Source organism: Ranitomeya imitator, chromosome 3 (genome assembly GCF_032444005.1).
Source record: "Ranitomeya imitator isolate aRanImi1 chromosome 3, aRanImi1.pri, whole genome shotgun sequence".
Lineage (NCBI taxonomy): Eukaryota > Metazoa > Chordata > Amphibia > Anura > Dendrobatidae > Ranitomeya > Ranitomeya imitator.
This window is the reverse complement of record NC_091284.1, coordinates 91,749,588-91,768,251: the sequence shown is the minus strand read 5'-3', so window position 1 is coordinate 91,768,251 and position 18,664 is coordinate 91,749,588. Positions and strand designations below refer to the sequence as shown.

The following is an 18,664-nucleotide window of genomic DNA, read 5'->3' as shown; positions in this document are numbered from 1 at the left end:
AAAACCGCATACAACAACGCAGGAAAAACCCGTGTATACATAGTCTAAAGAGGTTTTTCAGAAAATGGATAAATTGAAGCCGCCACTTTAGTGCAGTTTGGTGGGGTTAGTGGGATCCTACCCTACTGATAGCGATAGACCAGATTTGGGCAAATTGTGATCCACAGGCCACATCTAGCCCTTTTGGCTTTTTCTGTCCAGCCCATAGATTGGGACAGGCAAAGGGCTGGAAAATAAATAAAATGCAACGAAACAGAAGTTCAGGAATGTCAGCAACTATGTGCACCTAACCCCGTAGACCTGACTTGTACATGCAGATCTGGTGTACATGCAACAAGGAAGAATAGAAGGAATATGAGCGAGAAAAAAATAGAATTGGAAAAGGAGCAAAACAAAGCTGGACAAAGAGAGAGTGAGATTGTGACAGACATCAAGACCAGGACAGAGACTATGGGAAAGATCATAGTAAGGATCAACGCCGATCATGGTACCGTCTATGCTTATTATACATATGGCTGAAAAGCAGGAGCATATGATTTATAAAAAGCAGTAAGCTATACTCTTGCCATTGAATTTGCAACATTTTTTCATAATTTGCATATCATTAACATGTATATCCATCCTATGATTTCCATAATTCCACAACACTTCCTTCTTGGTGATTGTTGCAGTGTGTATTGTGTGGATTTGCTGCGCCAGGTTCTTATGCATGTTACGTAAGCCCTATTGTAACGTGTTAGAAGTGTCAGCTGGTCAACATAATTAATTCTGCTCAATATTAAAGTGATAAAATTAATAATAAGGGTTCGCTCACATTAGCGTATTAATCAGACTAGTGCAATGCGAGGAAAAAAAATCGCATTGCACTCTGCCCAATGTTATTCAATGAGTCAGTGCTGATTTGTGAGATCTTCCTCAGCTGTAATCGGGCTGAGGATAAAATCGCAGCGTGCTGTGATAACCAGCAAAGGTAAAAGCAGACAGCTGTGGGCTGTTACTATCAGACTGCGAAGGTCCCTGGTTATTGGTCCCTTCCCAGCCTAAAAATACTAGCCTGCCGCCGCCCTACCCAATTCTGGCGCTTTTTCTTCAGTGCTCCTGATTGCCCTGGTGTGTTGGCAATCAGGATAATGGGGCTTGTCAAAAATCACAACTGGCATCAAGCCTTGGGTTTATGAATGGAGAGGTGTCTATCAGACACACCCATTACTAACCCAGTAATAAAAAAAGACAAAAAAAATATTTTTATTTGAATAAACACTCCCAGACAGACTCCCTGGTTCACCAATTTATTGAAAGAAGAAAAAAAAGATGCAGGTCCGATATAGACCAGATAATCCAATGTCAACCGAATCCACAAATAGATACCTGAAAAACATAAAAAGAGATAAATAAAAACAAGACACTGTCCTGATCTAATACATCTACAATATAACACTGGGAGCGTCACTCTGTCCGTCCCCTATATAGACTGCGCAAGCGCTTTTGCAGTCTAGACCCCAGAGTATCGCAGCCCAGGAGATCGCTGTATGCGTAAGCACTGAACGCATATCGCGATCTCTGATGGAGAAGCAGGGACGTGTCAGGAGGGTGACTATGCTATATTCACCTGTCCCCGTTCCACCACTGCGCGACGCTCTGTCTTCCACGTCCTCTGCCTGTGACATTCAGGTCAGATGGCGCAATGATGTGGTTAGTGCGCGCCCTCTGACTGAACAGTCACAGCCAGAGGACCCGGAAGACGGAGCAGCGCGCAGCGGTGGAACGGGGACAGGTGAATATAGCAAGTGCCGGGGACCAGAGCCAGCGGCGACTCCGGCACCTGACCCTCATAGCGCGCCGGTGTCCCTACCTGCTCAGGACACTGGCACTCGGCGCCCAGCGACGATAGGTGAGTATGTCAGGTTTTTTTTTAATCGCAGCAGCATAAGGGGCATATTATACTATGGAGCATCTCATGGGGACCATCAACCTTTATGGAGCAGCGTACAGAGCATATGGATGGGAGCAGCACATAACAGGATGGGGGTGCAGGATGGGTGCAGCACATTACAGAATGGGGGCGCAGGATGGGAGCAGCACATGACAGAATGGGGGTGCAGGATGGGAGCACCACATGACAGAATGGGGGTGCAGGATGGGAGCACCACATGACAGGATGGGGGCGCAGGACGGGAGCACCACATGACAGAATGGGGGCGCAGGACGGGAGCACCACATGACAGAATGGGGGTGCAGGATGGGAGTGCAGGATGGGATCACCACATGACAGAATGGGGGCGCAGTATGGGAGCACCACATGACAGGATGGGGGCGCAGGATGGGAGCAGCACATACCAGAATGGGGGCGCATGATGGAAGCACCAGATGACAGAATGGGGGCGCAGAATGGGAGCACCACATGACAGGATGGGGGTGCAGGATGGGAGAGCAGAATGGGAGCACCACATGACAGAATGGGGGTGCAGGATGGGAGCACCACATGACAGGATGGGGGCGCAGGACGGGAGCACCACATGACAGAATGGGGGCGCAGGACGGGAGCACCACATGACAGAATGGGGGCGCAGGATGGGAGTGCAGGATGGGATCACCACATGACAGAATGGGGGCGCAGTATGGGAGCACCACATGACAGGATGGGGGCGCAGGATGGGAGCAGCACATACCAGAATGGGGGCGCATGATGGAAGCACCTGATGACAGAATGGGGGCGCAGAATGGGAGCACCACATGACAGGATGGGGGCGCAGGATGGGAGAGCAGAATGGGAGCACCACATGACAGAATGGGGGCGCAGAATGGGAGCACCACATGACAGGATGGGGGCGCAGGATGGGAGCACCACATGACAGAATGGGGGTGCAGGATGGGAGCACCACATGACAGGATAGGGATGCAAGATGTTAGCAGCACATGACACGATTAGGGCGCAGGATGGAAGAAGCACATACAGTACCAGGATGGAGACCATATACAAATGTACCTGGTACATTGACTAAACCAAGGGTCCCCAACTCCAGGCCTCGAGGGCCGCCAACAGTGCAGGTTTTCAGGATTTCTTTAGTATTGCATCGGTGGTAATGTGATCATCTGCACAGGTGATGATTCCAACCCCTGTGCAATACTAAGGAAATCCTGAAAACCTGCATTGTTGGCGGCCCTCGAGGCCTGGAGTTGGGGACCCCTGGACTAAACACTGATGAAACTCTGATCTGCAAGACTGATGACACTTGTACCATACATGAAAATCACTGATGTCTGAACCAGGCTGTAGTTGGTTGGAGCCAGGTTTTTGACCTAAAGGAGGATGTTTGTAGATGTTGCGCCCTTTAAATTACTACACGTCTGACTGCGGCCGAACCGTCTCTCTGACTTTGTATATTGTGTTGGATTTTATTTTCAATATCTGAGAATATGATAATGGTAGGAAGGGGAGAGGATTACTGCGTCTTATCACAGTCGGAAGCAAAACCATTAAATCCTAGTAATGCTGAGTGAACAACATATTAGGTTTTCTATTTCCATTGCCAGTATATTGTGACGTACATGTAATAAGATATGCTCATTGTGTAGATGGATAAATGGAATACAATGACATTGTTAGGGTTTTTTTCTTTTTTCAGTATCAAATAGTTAAAAGGCTATTCTAGAAATGTATATTCTTGTGCGTTTACCTCTTTGGTATCCTAAGGTTTAAGATTTTAGTTACTTATTAGGCTGGTTTCACATTTGCGTTTTTTGCCGCTGCGTTTGTAACGCATAAAAACACATGCGTATTGTTTTCCTATATTTAACATTAAAAATGCATGCATTTTTTTTGTACGCGTTTGACGACGCATGCGTCTTTTTGTCGCTTGCGGCTTGGCGTGGAAATGCAACATGTAGTAATTTCTAGAGGCTTTTTTTGCCGCAAAAAAACGCATGCGTTCGATTGCGTCAACAAAACCTATTGCTGTCTATGTAAACGCATGCGTTTTTAACACATGCGTTTGGTTGCGTTTTTGAACGCATGCGTTTTCATAGAGAAAAACAAGTCTAGACACTGATAAGCCACCCCCCACCATCATGGTGATATAGGTATCCAAACCCTAACCCTAAGCCAAAAGGGATCCAAACCCTAGCCCTAACCCTAGCCCTAACCCTAACGGGATCCTAACCCTAACCCTAGCCCTAACCCTAATGGGAAAGTGGAAATAAATACATTTTTTTAATTTTTCCCTAACTAAGGAGTTGATGTAGGGGGTTTGATTTCTATTTGTAAGGGGTTTTCTAGTGGATTTTTATGATTGGCAGCCGTCACACACTGAAAGACGCTTTTTATTCCAAAAAATATTTTTTGCATTACCATATTTTGAGAGCTACAATTTTCCATATTTTGGTCCACAGAGTCATGTGAGGTCTTGTTTTTTGCGGGACGAGTTGACATTTTTATTGGTAACATTTTAGGGGACAGGACATTTTTGATTGCTTTTTATTCCGATTTTTGTGAAGCAGAATGAACAAAAAATAGCTTGTGAAATTTCTCATCATGCGTACCAAAAGCGCAAATGCAGGAAAAAACGCATGTACTGTAAACGCGTACAAATGCTGCGTTTTTTAACCGCATGCGACAACGCATGCGTCTAAAAAACGCAGCGTTTGTACGCGTTTACATGCGTTTTTTTCACCACTTGTGGATGCGTTTAAAACACTGCAGATTTAAACGCAAATGTGAAACCAGCCTTAGTGATGAGCGCACATGCTCGTATAAGGTGTTTTCTGAGCATGCTCGGGTGCTAAACGAGTGTCTTCGGCGTGCTCAAATAATATGTTTGAGTAGCCGCGGCTGCATGTGTTGAGGCTGTTGAATAGCCGTGAGACATGCAGCTGCTGCGACTTGAACATAGAGTATCATGCTCGAATACTATTGGCACACAAGCGTGCTTGGATAACACATTGTCCGAGCACGTTCGCTCATCAGTATTATCTTTCGATGTCTAGAATTGGAAGACTACAGCCTGAAAGGGAATTGTCAGCAGGTTTTTTTTTCTTCACTTAAATGGAGAGCAGTATAATGTAGAGACAGACACGGATTCCAGCAATGTGTCACTTACTAGTCTGCTTGATGTAGTTTTGATTAAAATCACTGTTTTGTCAGCATAAGATTTTCACTAAAGTACTAGTGAACTTGCTGCCATGTTGTCTTCCATAATCATGAGCTCTGTATTACTCTGCCCGCACCGCTGATTGGCAGCTTTATGCCTATGCACAGTGTACAGAGAAAGCTGCCAATCAGTCATGTGGGCGGCGTTATAAAGGGCTCAGCATTCGGAGAACTGCTAGATCTGCAGCAGAGAAAACTTATCAAATATGCCGCAAAGCAGCCCAGTAAGTAATCCAACACTGTAATTAGTGTCTGTGTCTTTACTTGTTAAAGCGGTGTTCTTCTTGGCAGAGGTCCTACCTCTGGGACCACTGCGTATCCTGAAAACGAGAGAACCGAGGTCATGAAGCATTTCAGCCTCACAGCGGCTCTGCTGGCGACACACTGAGCAGTGATCTGCGGCTTATCCCCATTTACCTGAACATGGCTCCCGGGTTGTTATAGCACCCGGTAGTGCCGGAGATTAGCAAATGGCACTATGCAAATAAGAGATGTGAAAGCTCATCATTGCTTCATCAGCGCTGCTGCTCTTCATTGTTTGGCACCACTTCCTATTCTGCAAAAAAGCAAACAAAAAAAAGTCTCATGAAATCGTCCTCTCTAGCGATCAGCTTATTGGTGCTGGTCCTCTATGGGCAGCTCTCACATGGGGGGTCAGATAAACTCTTCTCACGGTCTACCCGTACTCCGATTACATGCGAGTATCCCATAGAAGAAGTGCTACCCTGTAAGTCCATGCCTGACCCTCTAACAAGACCTTCACATTTGTTATTAATGGGACTTCTCATCAAGTGTTCATTCATTCATTCATTCATTCATTCATTCATTCATGTATGTATCAGTAAGCTTAGCAAATTGGAAACGAACACTAAATCTTACTGAGCCTTACCCGCACTCCTGGCATCTTAGATCTTGGGAGGCTGCCTTCATCTCCTCCAAACTCCAAAATTTGTACTGGCTGTGGGTTACTCTACCAATATCTCTTAAACACCCCCTTTAATTCTCAGACTGCCCCTCAACCTGAGCTTTTTAGCTCGATGTCATGAGCAAAATATACTTTTCTATCCTTGGTGTAATTTTCAGAGAGAGGCACGAGAGGGCTGCCAGCCGACTGATCGGGCGAAGTAAGGTTATCAGAAGGCATGTGTGCCACAACAAATGGCTGCTGAACCCTGGTTAGGGCTTTTCTCCCATTACACTGCGCTCTCACTAACAACTTTTATCTACTGCGCCCAGCGTGACTGAATAAATCCAACATGACGCATCAACCAATTTCAACAATTGGTTGTCATGTAGGACACTGAGGCCAAGGATTGGCAGATGTTCCAAATTGGTGTTTTTAGATGTCCAAAATCTGTAGTGCGTGGCCCGCTCCACGGCTAATTGCCTGAAGGTTTTCATTGTAGATACTACAGCAAAGTACAATGCGTGTTAATGATTGATCTAGAGGGGGTGGCTAACTTGGGGTCTTCTATAGTGAAGTGTTAATCTCTCCACTAATTGTCGGTGATTTTTATTTTGTGTTCCAGCCAATGAAGCCACTGAAAGCCACTGCCACAACCTCACAGCCTGTTCTAACCATGCAGCAAATAGATGCCATATTTTACAAGGTCCAGGATATCTACGAGATCCACAAAGACTTCTATGACAGCCTCTGCCCCTGCGTGCAAGAATGGGATGACAAAACCACTGTTGGACACCTCTTCCAAAAACTGGTAAGATAAAAAAAAGGATCCCCAACAGCAGGGAGTATCGCTGTTATTCCAGATACAATATTACAGGATCACATCTCGGATCTGGCCGCACATTGTTATCAGTAGTCGCTAATGAACCTTTACTGGCTGATCCTCTCGTTGGTTTTCCAGCCTTCACTTTTAAAGGGGAAGGGGGATTCTAAGTTTATACAAAAGTTGGCCAAGAGTGGTAAATGCTCTAAAATCAAGATAAAAACAATTCTATCCCGTTCCATCCTCGCTGCATGAATGGTCCTCGCTAATCCTGCAGTGATGACATCTCATTGATTAGTCTCATGAACTATGCAGCCAATAAAAGGATTTTCGCCGTCCTGTATTGTAAATATAAGGGTCACCTCAGGGTAAAGTGATTGCCTGTAAAGTGATGCTAGGCAGACATCACTACAGGACTGGTGGGCAAAACATGGTCTTCTTGTCCTCATAACCCACCACAATTTAAAATTGCTTTTTGAAGGACATGGTGGTTTAATATCTCCAATAACTGTCCTGATCCTCCTGCCCTTTAACTTGCCATCCAGTCTTTTTAAAGTAAATCTATCAGGTGGTATTTGCTATGTAATCTGAGAGTACCATAATGTAGGCTCAGAGACCCCAATTCTAGTGACTTGTCACTTGCTAGGCTGTGTGCTGCTTTTTTTTAAATACAAGTAATGTTTTATCAGCAAGAGATCACTACAGGACAACTGGCCTCATGCCTCCTAGTCCAACCACTCTCCCAGCACTGATGAGCAGCTCTGTCACTATACAATGTACAGAAAGCTGTGGTGTGCTTATACACAGCTCATCGATGTACTGCAGAGAAAACTTTGATTCTATCACAGCCGCTGCACCCAGTAAATTAAGTGACACATCACTGGAATCATCTCTGTCCCTACATCATGCTGCTGTCAGATTTATATAGCAAAATCCTGCTGACAGATTCCCCTTAAGTAGGTAGCATTTGTCAGTATTCTACCAGCACTAAAGGAGCTGAAACGTCCTTTCCCAGTATGCATGGTTCCTGCCATTGTCTGATGACCTGCACTCACTGATCTGAAAGTCTGCCTCTGTTACCCCTGTATACAGGGTGACGGCACTCACTGATCTGAAAGTCTGCCTCTGTTACCCCTGTATACAGGGTGAGGGCACTCACTGATCTGAAAGTCTGCCTCTGTTACCCCTGTATACAGGGTGACGGCACTCACTGATCTGAAAGTCTGCCTCTGTTACCCCTGTATACAGGGTGACGGCACTCACTGATCTGAAAGTCTGCCTCTGTTACCCCTGTATACAGGGTGACGGCACTCACTGATCTGAAAGTCTGCCTCTGTTACCCCTGTATATTCATTCAATGGGATTGAGCTGCAGTACTGTGCACATACTAGCCATGGTGGGAGTGATCGACGGAGCCCATTTGTTTAGCTGATTAGCAGGAGTCTGGATGTCTGACCTCACCGATACATCTGCTGTGGCATTTCATAACACAAAACAATACAATCAAATCATGCTGCAATATTCTGCTGACAGATGCCCTGTTGGGGTGCAGACATTGAATAGGATTGATGAAAAGCTAAAAAAAACAAAATGGAAAATGTGCAGCATTTTTCTAATTTAAACTACTTCTCTCTCCGCATTTGTTACATTTTTTTTTATTTCACATCTGCATATACATTAGATATACATATAAAATCTTTTGACATTTCATGTTTCGACTGGACAGAGCGATTGACGCAGTTCATTTATTTTTCATGATGTTCTGTCTGAAATGGAAGTTTTAAAATGAAGTGCCCAATAATTGCATTTGTACCTATTTTTGTTTCTTTTTGTGTGTGGGTGTTTTGTGCCTTTTTTGTTTGTGTCAATATTTTTTTCCTTTACAGCTATTTTGACATATAGTTTATGTGTTTACCTTTTCTTTTCTTTTTTTCCCTACTGTGGGTGGAGTTTAGGATGTTTCCACCTTTGTTCTTTTGTGATTTTTCGAAAAGACGTAAAATTTGTTGTAAATGTTCTCCAGTCCCATCCAGGCTCAATAAATAGACATGCTGCAGTCTGGAAAGACGCGCCGCATGTCCGTCTCCGCAGGCCATCCGCTGGCGTCTGTCAACACATAGTGGACATGGGATTTCCTGAAATCTCATCCACTGTGCTGTAACATAGGTTCGCAGCGTCTACTGATCATGGGCACATACAGTCAGATGTTTCTACAGTTATTGAAGTACGGTTATAAGCATTTCATACGTTTTTAAACTGTTCTTGACAGATATATTATGTTTAAGAAAGACTCAATATTTACAGTGTTGGCCCCTATTTTTCAAGACTGACCTGGCAGCTAGATGTCCGCTTCTGGCAATAATCGTGACTGACAGGCAACCCATTCAGTGCTTGGATGAAAAACGAGCCCACACATTAATGGCCTCAGTACACTTTATTGTTGGCACGACAAAGGACTCATGGTAGTGCTCACCTTTTCTTCTACAGACAATCACTCTTCCAGATGTCCCAAATAGTCTGAGGGGCTTCATCAGACAAAATACGGTAACTTTACCCCAATCCTCTGCAGTCCTATTATACCTGTACTTAATGCAGAAGCTCAGTCAGAGGTTTCTCTGTTGGCATTATTAACCTCCAAAAGCCTTTTTTAAAGTGAGTTCTACCAACAATAAACTTCCTGAGACCAATCGTGTGTGAGGGTTTTTCATTCACGGAGTGGGCTCACTCACAATTTTGCTTAAAGGGAACCTGTCAGCAGATTTTGCCGCTTTAAGATGCGGCCACTGCCTTTCAGGAGCGCCGATGCCGGGGAGCGAAAAAGAAGCAGGAGGGCGGTGCCGCAAGAAGATGGGAGGCCCGGACCTGCGACACCCATCGGCCTGGACCGCCCTTGCAGGTCGGACCGGGGGCATTATAGAATGCCGTAGATAAGCCCTAAAAGGCAGTGGCTGCATCTTATAGCGGCAAAATCTGCTGACCGGATCCCTTTAAGAACACTGCCACAAAAGATGGGATCTAAACATCCACAAAGAGCAACTTCTTTCAATGATCTATGAGCAATTTGATGATGAACAATTATTTTTCCAGCAGGACTGAGACCACGAAACAAGGCAAAAGTGATAACCAAGTGGTTCGGTGAGCAGAACAATTGGTCCAGGCCAGGAAACTTCCCACATCTCAGTCAATTGAGAACCTGCTGTCAATTCTCAAAAAGCGGGTGTTCAACCAAAAACACAGAAACGATCACTGATTAGGCGAGAATGGGCTGTCCTACTTCAGGATTTGGCTCAGAAACCGAACGAGATGCAGAAGTTTTGATTAAAATAAGGGACAGCGCTGTAAATAATTAAGTCTCTGCATAAACTCAGTGTTTGTCCATAGAAATGTCGGACTAAAAGATCTAATAACACCGAAGCAGCAAAGTCTGTGATAACCAAAATTTGTGTCAGTCTCCAAACTTTTGGCCACAACTGTACACTGATAGATTGTGAAACAAGTGTTCTTAATGCGGCTCGTTCATGATAATGTTTAACGATCTGCTGATCACCCATTGAGTGAGCAATAGAATTGTTCATTGGGTGAGAGATCATCATCCTCGGTGATCCCTCATGCTGTGTAAACAGGACTTTCACTAATACAGATCGCTTGACTTTGTGCAGGTCTATTCTGAAGACGGTGAGCTCACTTTCTATAATCATGTCAATGGCGTTATGGCACCACATGCAATCACGGTGATCGGTGTTTGTTCATGGGTAGATTCTACAATGGTCAGTGTGAAGGTGGTGCTTTGGCACACATGCAACGTGCAGCCTTCAGTGACAGTGGCATATGGCACCATTGAGGAGCGTTATGAAGGCAAATGGTGCCCTGCACTGCTGGTGGATTATTGCTGGATGATCAGATAATGAAGAAATGGAATTTAAGGCCACATTCACACGTTCAGTATTTTACATCTTTATTTGTAAGCCAAATCCAGGTAAGAAGCAATAAAAGAAAAAGTATAATAGAAACATTTTATTATTATTATTTCACATTTTTATAGCGCCATTTATTTCATGGCGCTTTACATGTGAAAAGGGGGCAAATATAGACAAGTACAATAAACATGAGCAAAAAAACAAGGCACTAACAGGTACATAAGGAGAGAGGATCCTGCCCGCGAGGGCTCACAGTCTGCAGGGGATGGGTGAGGATACACTAGGAGGGGGTAGAGCTGGTCGTGTGGCGATTTACGTCACCACTTCTGTATTTATCACCCACTCCTGGTTTTGGCTTATAGATACTGATGTGAAATACTGACCAAATACTGCTAGTGTGAACGTGGCCTAGCGAGAAGAAGAAAAAGTGTTTTCTTTCTAATATAATATGCAAATTGCCTCTTCTGAGAAAAAAGAGGACTGAAGAGATAGGAGGCTTTGAGGAAACCAGCCCTGTTAGTGATGTCACGAGGCTGTGGTTTTTTAAGTGACTGCACTTTACCCAGCCTGGGGAGTCTTAGTCTGAGTCTGACTTGAGGAGCCCTCACTGCTAGTCCTGATGCATTGGGACATTTGGGAGCTCCGCCCACTAGCCTGGTTCTGCCTGAAATGACCTGAACACATGTAAGTGTTAATTTCTCATTTAAGCTTTGTTATTTTTATAATTACCTTGTACATACTTTCAATTGTCTCATATTGTAACATCTTTATATAACTTTTTATAAACACTGCCTTAAATCTTTTATGGAGTATAATATTTAAAATACTAGATTCGTTCTTCAGCTGTAAAACGTACCCTAAGTCATCTGAAGGGAAGTACGCTACTGTTTTGGGTTAGCTTCGGACCCGTTTAAGCGAAGCTGGTGGCAGCATACCGTGTTCTGGGTATTTGGGAGTCGTTGTAGCGACGGCGGCGTTGATTATTGTTCCTGCCTGAGTGGTATTAGTTATTGCCTCGCTGCAGCGTGCCCAATAGCCAGTACATAGCAGGCAGCCTTTGTGGCGACTAATTACCCTAGGTGCAGTACCTAATCTGACCTGAGGGTAAGGGGGGCGCCAGAGAGCTGCGAGTTCAAGCAGAACTGTAAAGCGGGATATACATAAATCCCTGCAGTTTGAGGTATATTGAAGAGCAGTGGGATAACTAGAATAAGCCCCTGCTGTAAACTAAGAGGTCCATAGACTTGTGTGTTTTTTTTTCATCACGTTGTAGCAGTGGAGGGATAACTAAGATAAGCCCCCTGCACATGTGATAGCCGTCTATTGGCCTAAAGTCACCCCGGTCCGTGACGTGGGGGTGACGGTTATGGTGTGAATCGTGACATAATCTTTCTAATAGAAATTAATATACGCATTTTTTCCTTTTCCCTTCTGTAACTTCCAAAGAAGAATCGATCTTGCGTTTTCAATGTCTTTTTTTATTTTCAATTCCTGAAAATTACGTATGATTAAATCTGGTCTCTATTTCACAACCCATGTTTGAATATTATATTTTTTCAAGGATATTTAATTTTTATTTATTTAGTTTTTACTTTTATAGAACGGCTTTTAATTTATTTTAGGAAAGCACTCAGATCGCAGGTGTTTCTGGTTCACTTGTAAGTCACGCGTGCCTTTTTATAACTTCTAGATTTTTTGGCAATTATGAAGAAGTGCTTGCGCTGCTTGTGCTACTTTTTTTTTTTTTTACTTTCTCATTTCACAGAGATCTGTTTTCATAATGCATTAACAGGTCTAACAAATGTTTTGGAGCACGGGTTACACAGAGAGGCTGTTACTTGGCAACCGTGACGTTGCTTAAATTAATTAGTCTTAAGGATGCAGCATATTTATAATTTCCCAAGCGGTGATGAGAGGGAATACACGAGGGGCTCATTGCGAGATTAGCGGAGTAATTATCGGGAATCATTACGTTGCTCCATGGCAAGGTGAGTGCTCAGGGACTGTACAATGTGCGGCATGACTGGCCAGATGCCACCCAGATTTATTAAGAAAAGTCATGGATATGTAACATCATTGGTGCTATATTGGACAATGCAGAAGCCCCACAGGGTGTTTTTCCCTATCGGATAGTTTTCAGCCCTTGCCCAGAAATAGAAGGTAACCCAGAGGCAGAAAATCTTCAGGTGGCCAAGCACATTAGACCAACGTTGGTCAAACCTGTTGATTTTGGTGGATCTTATCATGCAAAAGTGCCCCTTCTCCCCCCACACATTTGAACTTGAAAGTTTTCCAAGCCCCGGCAGAACCAGCCGGCAATCTTATGTGTATGGGGGTCCTCTCGATTCTCCCCTGATAGGTTATGTCCTGGGAGAAAAGAATTGAGCCTCTGGAATTTCAACATCCAGAAATGTCTTGACAGCTTCTTCCTTTCACCCATTGAAGAGTCATAAATGCTCAGCTCTCAGCTCTCGTGTACAGGGGAATCGGGGAAAAATGGCTCTCTGCCGAATGATAACTTAGTTGACCGTTATCTGGTATATGGCCAGCCTAAGTGCATTAGGTGTTTGCCCAACATTTGAGCTGCACATCAGGGCTGTGACGTCGGCAAGCCAAAGCAACAAGTCCACTTTTTTTTTTTTAGTAATATACAGACTTCAATGCCTTCATAAATGGTCAGTAACTAATAATAACCAATTTCTTATCACTGGGTTAATATTTTGTTTAGAAGTATGGTAGGTACCCAAGATTGAAGATCGTAATATATACTTATAGTATTCACATTTCTAACCTTTTTAAATTCCTATAAAAATAGTAAATTAGAATATTAAGTTGAGATAATTATTTTTATTTCAAGATGGAGTCGGAAGTGGAACCTTTTTCTATTGACTCGACCCAAAACTTGCTCCATCTCTGCAGACCTACCGCATATTTAGGGGGAAAAAGGATTGGGTCATGTTGAATTTTAACGTTGGCCCTTTGTTCTCAAAGTCAATAAGCCACCACTATTGGGGTCTGGCAGTGTTTTTTTTTCCCCCCCTCTCCCCATTATGAACGCCTACACACTTGGCAGATGAGGGAATTCATGTGTCTGGGGAGGTCGGGAGAAGTAGCTGTATGTGATGAGTGTCTGTAGCCAACGTTGCGGTATAAGTAAAGAAGTGAGCTGAAACGCGTACTGGTATAAGTGCAATGTGCCATATTTATTACTTCACTATGTAAAATACAAGTGGGTCTGTACCCTGTCCAATCTGTGGTATATGTTTATATGTGCACTAGTTGGTGGCCCGATTCTAACGCATCGGGTATTCTAGAATATGCATGTCCATGTAGTATATTGCACAGCCCACGTAGTATATTTCCCAGCTACGTAGTATATTGCCCAGCCACGTAGCATATTGCCCAGTCACGTAGTATATTGCCCAGTCACGTAGTATATTGCCCAGTCACGTAGTATATTGCCCAGTCACGTAGTAGATTGCCCAGTCACGTAGTAGATTGCCCAGTCACGTAGTAGATTGCCCAGTCACGTAGTAGATTGCCCAGTCACGTAGTAGATTGCCCAGTCACGTAGTAGATTGCCCAGTCACGTAGTAGATTGCCCAGTCACGTAGTAGATTGCCCAGTCACGTAGTATACAGCACAGAGCCACGTGGTATATTGCCCAGTCACGTAGTATACAGCACAGAGCCACGTGGTATATTGCCCAGTCACGTAGTATACAGCACAGAGCCATGTAGTATATTGCCCAGCCACGTGTATAAAGCACAGAGCCGCGTAGTATATTGCCCAGCCATGTAGTATAACAGTGGCCACGTAATATATAATATATAATATATAGCACAGCCCACGCAGTATATAGCACAGCCCACGGAGTATATCACACAGCCCACGCAGTCCCACGGAGTATATAGCACATCCCACATAGCATATAACACTGCCTATGTAGTATATAGCAGCCACGCGGTATCTAACACAGCCCACGTAGTATACAGCAGTGTGAGCACCATATCCCTGTTTAAAAAATAATTAAAATAAAAAATACTTATATACTCACCCCCTGGGATCTACCGAAGCTCCGGCGATATGCGCGCGGCTGCCGCCATCTTCATTTCCCAGGATGCATTGCGAAATTACCCAGATGACTTAGCGGTCTCGCAAGACCGCTAAGTCTTCTGGTTAATTTCGCAATGCATCGCTGGGAACGGAAGTTTGCGACCGGCGCGAGCGGATTGTCGGACAACGGAGGGTGAGTATAGCAAATTTTTTTATTATTATTATTTTTAACATTACATTTTTTTTACTATTGATGCCGCATAGGCAGCATCAATAGTAAAAAGTTGGGGACACACAGGGTTAATAGCGGCGGTAACGGAGTGCGTTACCCACGGCATAACACAGTCTGTTACCGCAGGCATTAACCCTGTGTGAGCGGTGACCGGAGGGGAGTATGCGGGAGCCGGGCACTGACTGCGGGGAGTAAGGAGCGGCCATTTTCTTCTGGACTGTGCCCGTCGCTGATTGGTTGTGGCTGTTTTGCCGCGACCAATCAGCGACTTGGATTTCCATGACAGACAGAAAGACAGACAGAAAGACAGAAGTGACCCTTAGACAATTATATAGTAGATAGGGAAAATAACTATGTATATGAATGTTGCATGAACTGAACATAAGCAACACTGTTATTCCAATGCACACATCGCCCATTGACTCTCATGGATAAAGAGAATACATTATACCAATACTTTCACACTTTTCAGTACAGTACAAGAAGGTATTCCCGCACATACCTAAGAATGTCTTTTAACATTTAAGGGGAAGGGAAGGACCCCAGATAAACAGGAGAACATACAGACTCCATGCAGCTGTAATGTGCAGGATGACTAATGTCTGATGAATGGTTTCTAAATATTGGAACCCTCTACTAAATTGGGCATTCCCATGGTGCGAATGTGTGACTGCTCTATCAAATTCTCTGTGGCCATGGTTGAGCGCCTGTGTGTCTACTACTGCCATAGATAGCAAATAAAGGTCACACATGGGCACCACCGCTCCATTCACACGGAGGAGAAACGGGACCATTATTCTTATGATCAATAGGGGTCCCAACACTCGTATCCCCAGTGATCATGCATTTACCAGCTGTCCGTGCATAGGTGATCGATTAAGTCTTGCAATCATATGCAATGGACTTATATTCCAAATATATATATTATAATATAGTAAGTTCACACTAGGGATTTTTTTCAGCTTTTTTTTTCTGCAGCAAAACCTGATCTCTTGGCAGGTAAGAAGCTGCAGAAAGCAGCATGTTATCCCCTTAATGACCGCCGATACGTCTTTTAACTAACCTGAGATATAAGAGAATAGCATCCCCATACAGATGACAATCCAGCATCTGTCGGTTGTACACTATAGCTGACAACTTGCTGGATCAGCCACGATCAGTATTTGCACCTTCTAAATCTGTTTAACCCCTTAGATGCTGCTGTCAATAGTGACTACATCATTATAAATGGTTAACAGAGTGTGGGGGCTTCTTCTTTATCCCAATTGGTGCCCTCAGATCATGATTGTGTGGTCCTGATGTTTGCGATGGCAATTCATGACCAAATAGTGGCCTTAGAGTCTGCCGGCTATAGTAATCTGTTTAGAAGTTAGCAACATTTAGGTGGTAAAAATACACATTTTCATTTCTGTCATGCCATTTTGCATTAATTCCTGTAAAGCACCTGAAGGGTTAATAAACTACCTGACAGCAGTTTTCAATATGTTTAGGGGTGCTGTTTTTAAAATGGTATCACGTTTGGGGGTTTCCCAATATATGGGACCCCTAAAGTCACTTTAAACATGGATAAGTCCCTAAAAAAATAAATGTGGTAAATTTCTTTGAAAAAATGAAAAATTGCTGCTACATTTTTAAACCTCCTAAAATGCTAACAAAATAAAATAACATTTTACAAATGGTGCTGATGTAAAGCAGACATGAGGGAAATGTTATTTATTAATGGTTTGCTGTTGTATGACTATCTGGATTAAAGGGATAATCATTCAAATTTAGAAAATTGCTAATTTTTTAACATTTTTCTCAAATTTTTTATATTTTTTATAAATAAACACAAAAAATGTTGAACTAAATTTACCATTATCATAAAGTATAATGTGTCACGAAAAAACAATCTCAAAATCACTGGGATTTGTTGAAGCGTTGCAGAGTTATTACCACATAAAGTGACAATGGTCAGATTTCAAAAATTTGGCTCCGTCACTAAGGGGTTATACTTGTTTTTTTGCTGCGTTTTTTGTGTGACTTTTGCAGTTTTTGGCATGCTAGATTTGAGCATTAGTCCCATCAGCGGACACCAGTGACCGGAGGTAAACTTTATACCTCCGATCACAGCTGCTTCTCGCCCTGTCTTTTGACAATGTGGGAACCGCGGCTGTTTGACTGGCGGGGATGATGTTTGCCGCGCTGCAATGCACATGACAGCGTGGCAAACGCTGGATGTTCGGGCACCCGTTCAAGTGAATGGGGTCCGTGTTCGGGTACTGCTCTGGTACCCAAACCCAAAGTTTTTGTAATTGTTCAGCTGAACTCACCAGACCCGATGATCCAGGTGTCTGCCCATCTTTACATAAGATCCAACAAGGTGTCCAGCAATCCCATGTGTATTGCTACTTATTCCCTCATAGGTTTTTTCTGTCTTTTCCCTTTGCCGGTGGTGATAGCTAAAATGTTCCTTTTTAATTACTTGCTGCTGTTATATAATTGCAGGTGGTTAATCATTGCCGTGCACATTTGTTATAAAACGACTTATGACTTTGATGCCGCAGGTTATGGATGTGTTCAGATATTGCAGTGGTCGTCTGGCCTTGTGTTAGCCATTTTCACATTAAGGCCCTATCCTGTTGTCATGGAAACCCAGGCCGATTCTAGTTCGGAAGCTAAATGTATGGCTTCCTTCTTCTGTATGTTCTAATAGAGGGGGAAATGTACAGCCTGTAACCCCAGGGTGTGAGAACTTTCTCAGTGACCGTCACTTTCCTCTTTTTTTTTGTTTTTAGGTCAGTCAGCTGGGAGTGTATAAGGCCTTTGTGGATAACTACAAATGTGCCCTGGAGACGGCGGAGAAGTGCAGCCAGTGTAATAACCAGTTCACTAAAATCTCTGAGGTAAGGCTGTGAATGTCCGCTCGTTTCTTCTGGCCCATGTTGGAGCATTTGGACTTTAAATGCAATTTTAGCAGGCAATGGAGAATGGATGCGAAAAAAAACAAGTGTACGGCCTTCATTCTCCTTCATCCACATTTAGGCTCCACTGTAAAAACACAAAAAAAATAATGTGGCACTTGGCCATTTAATTGGTGAAAATTTAGATACTATTTAGCTTTGCAAATTGACCCCAATGTTTGTGCCTTCCTTTATTTCCTCATTGAAATGTATGAATAAATGGACAACTGTGTATTTGCGGTTGGGTGAGGGGTCTCCCTTCACGGTCTACCGGTGTCCAAACACTGTGCATCGAAACCCATTTGATATGATGCTAAAGGGGTTGTCCACTGCTGAAGAAAAATCCCAAGAATGGGTCTGTGCGGGTGTTAAAATATTAATAGAAAAAAAATCTACTTCTCTACCGCTCCTCCATAGAGTGAAGCATTCCCCCTCCCAATCTTCTGGTTACTTCTTCTGGCCAGAGATGACCCCTTGCCTCTATCTTTGTATTCAGACGGAATGTGACCAGTGATTGGCTGCAGCGGTTATCCTTTGCGGAAGCCAGAAGACACCGGCAACAGTATGGAGGAGTAGTGGATGCCTTTTGGGTACTCGGTGCAACAAGGAGTTAAGACCTGTTAGGTTTTCTTTTTAGGAAGACC

At 43.7% G+C, this 18,664-nt stretch overlaps 1 protein-coding gene across 4 annotated transcripts in view; it reads left to right on the top strand.

Moving 5' to 3' along the window:
* The window catches only part of LOC138672777 (active breakpoint cluster region-related protein), a 423,730-nt gene that overhangs the window by 257,665 nt on the left and 147,401 nt on the right, over window positions 1–18,664 (top strand). For all 4 annotated transcript variants that reach the window (XM_069761126.1, XM_069761127.1, XM_069761128.1 and 1 more), the window contains 2 exons: window positions 6,676–6,861; window positions 17,856–17,963. In XM_069761126.1, the coding sequence (XP_069617227.1) occupies window positions 6,676–6,861; window positions 17,856–17,963 (294 nt within the window). The remainder of the gene's footprint in view (window positions 1–6,675; window positions 6,862–17,855; window positions 17,964–18,664) is intronic.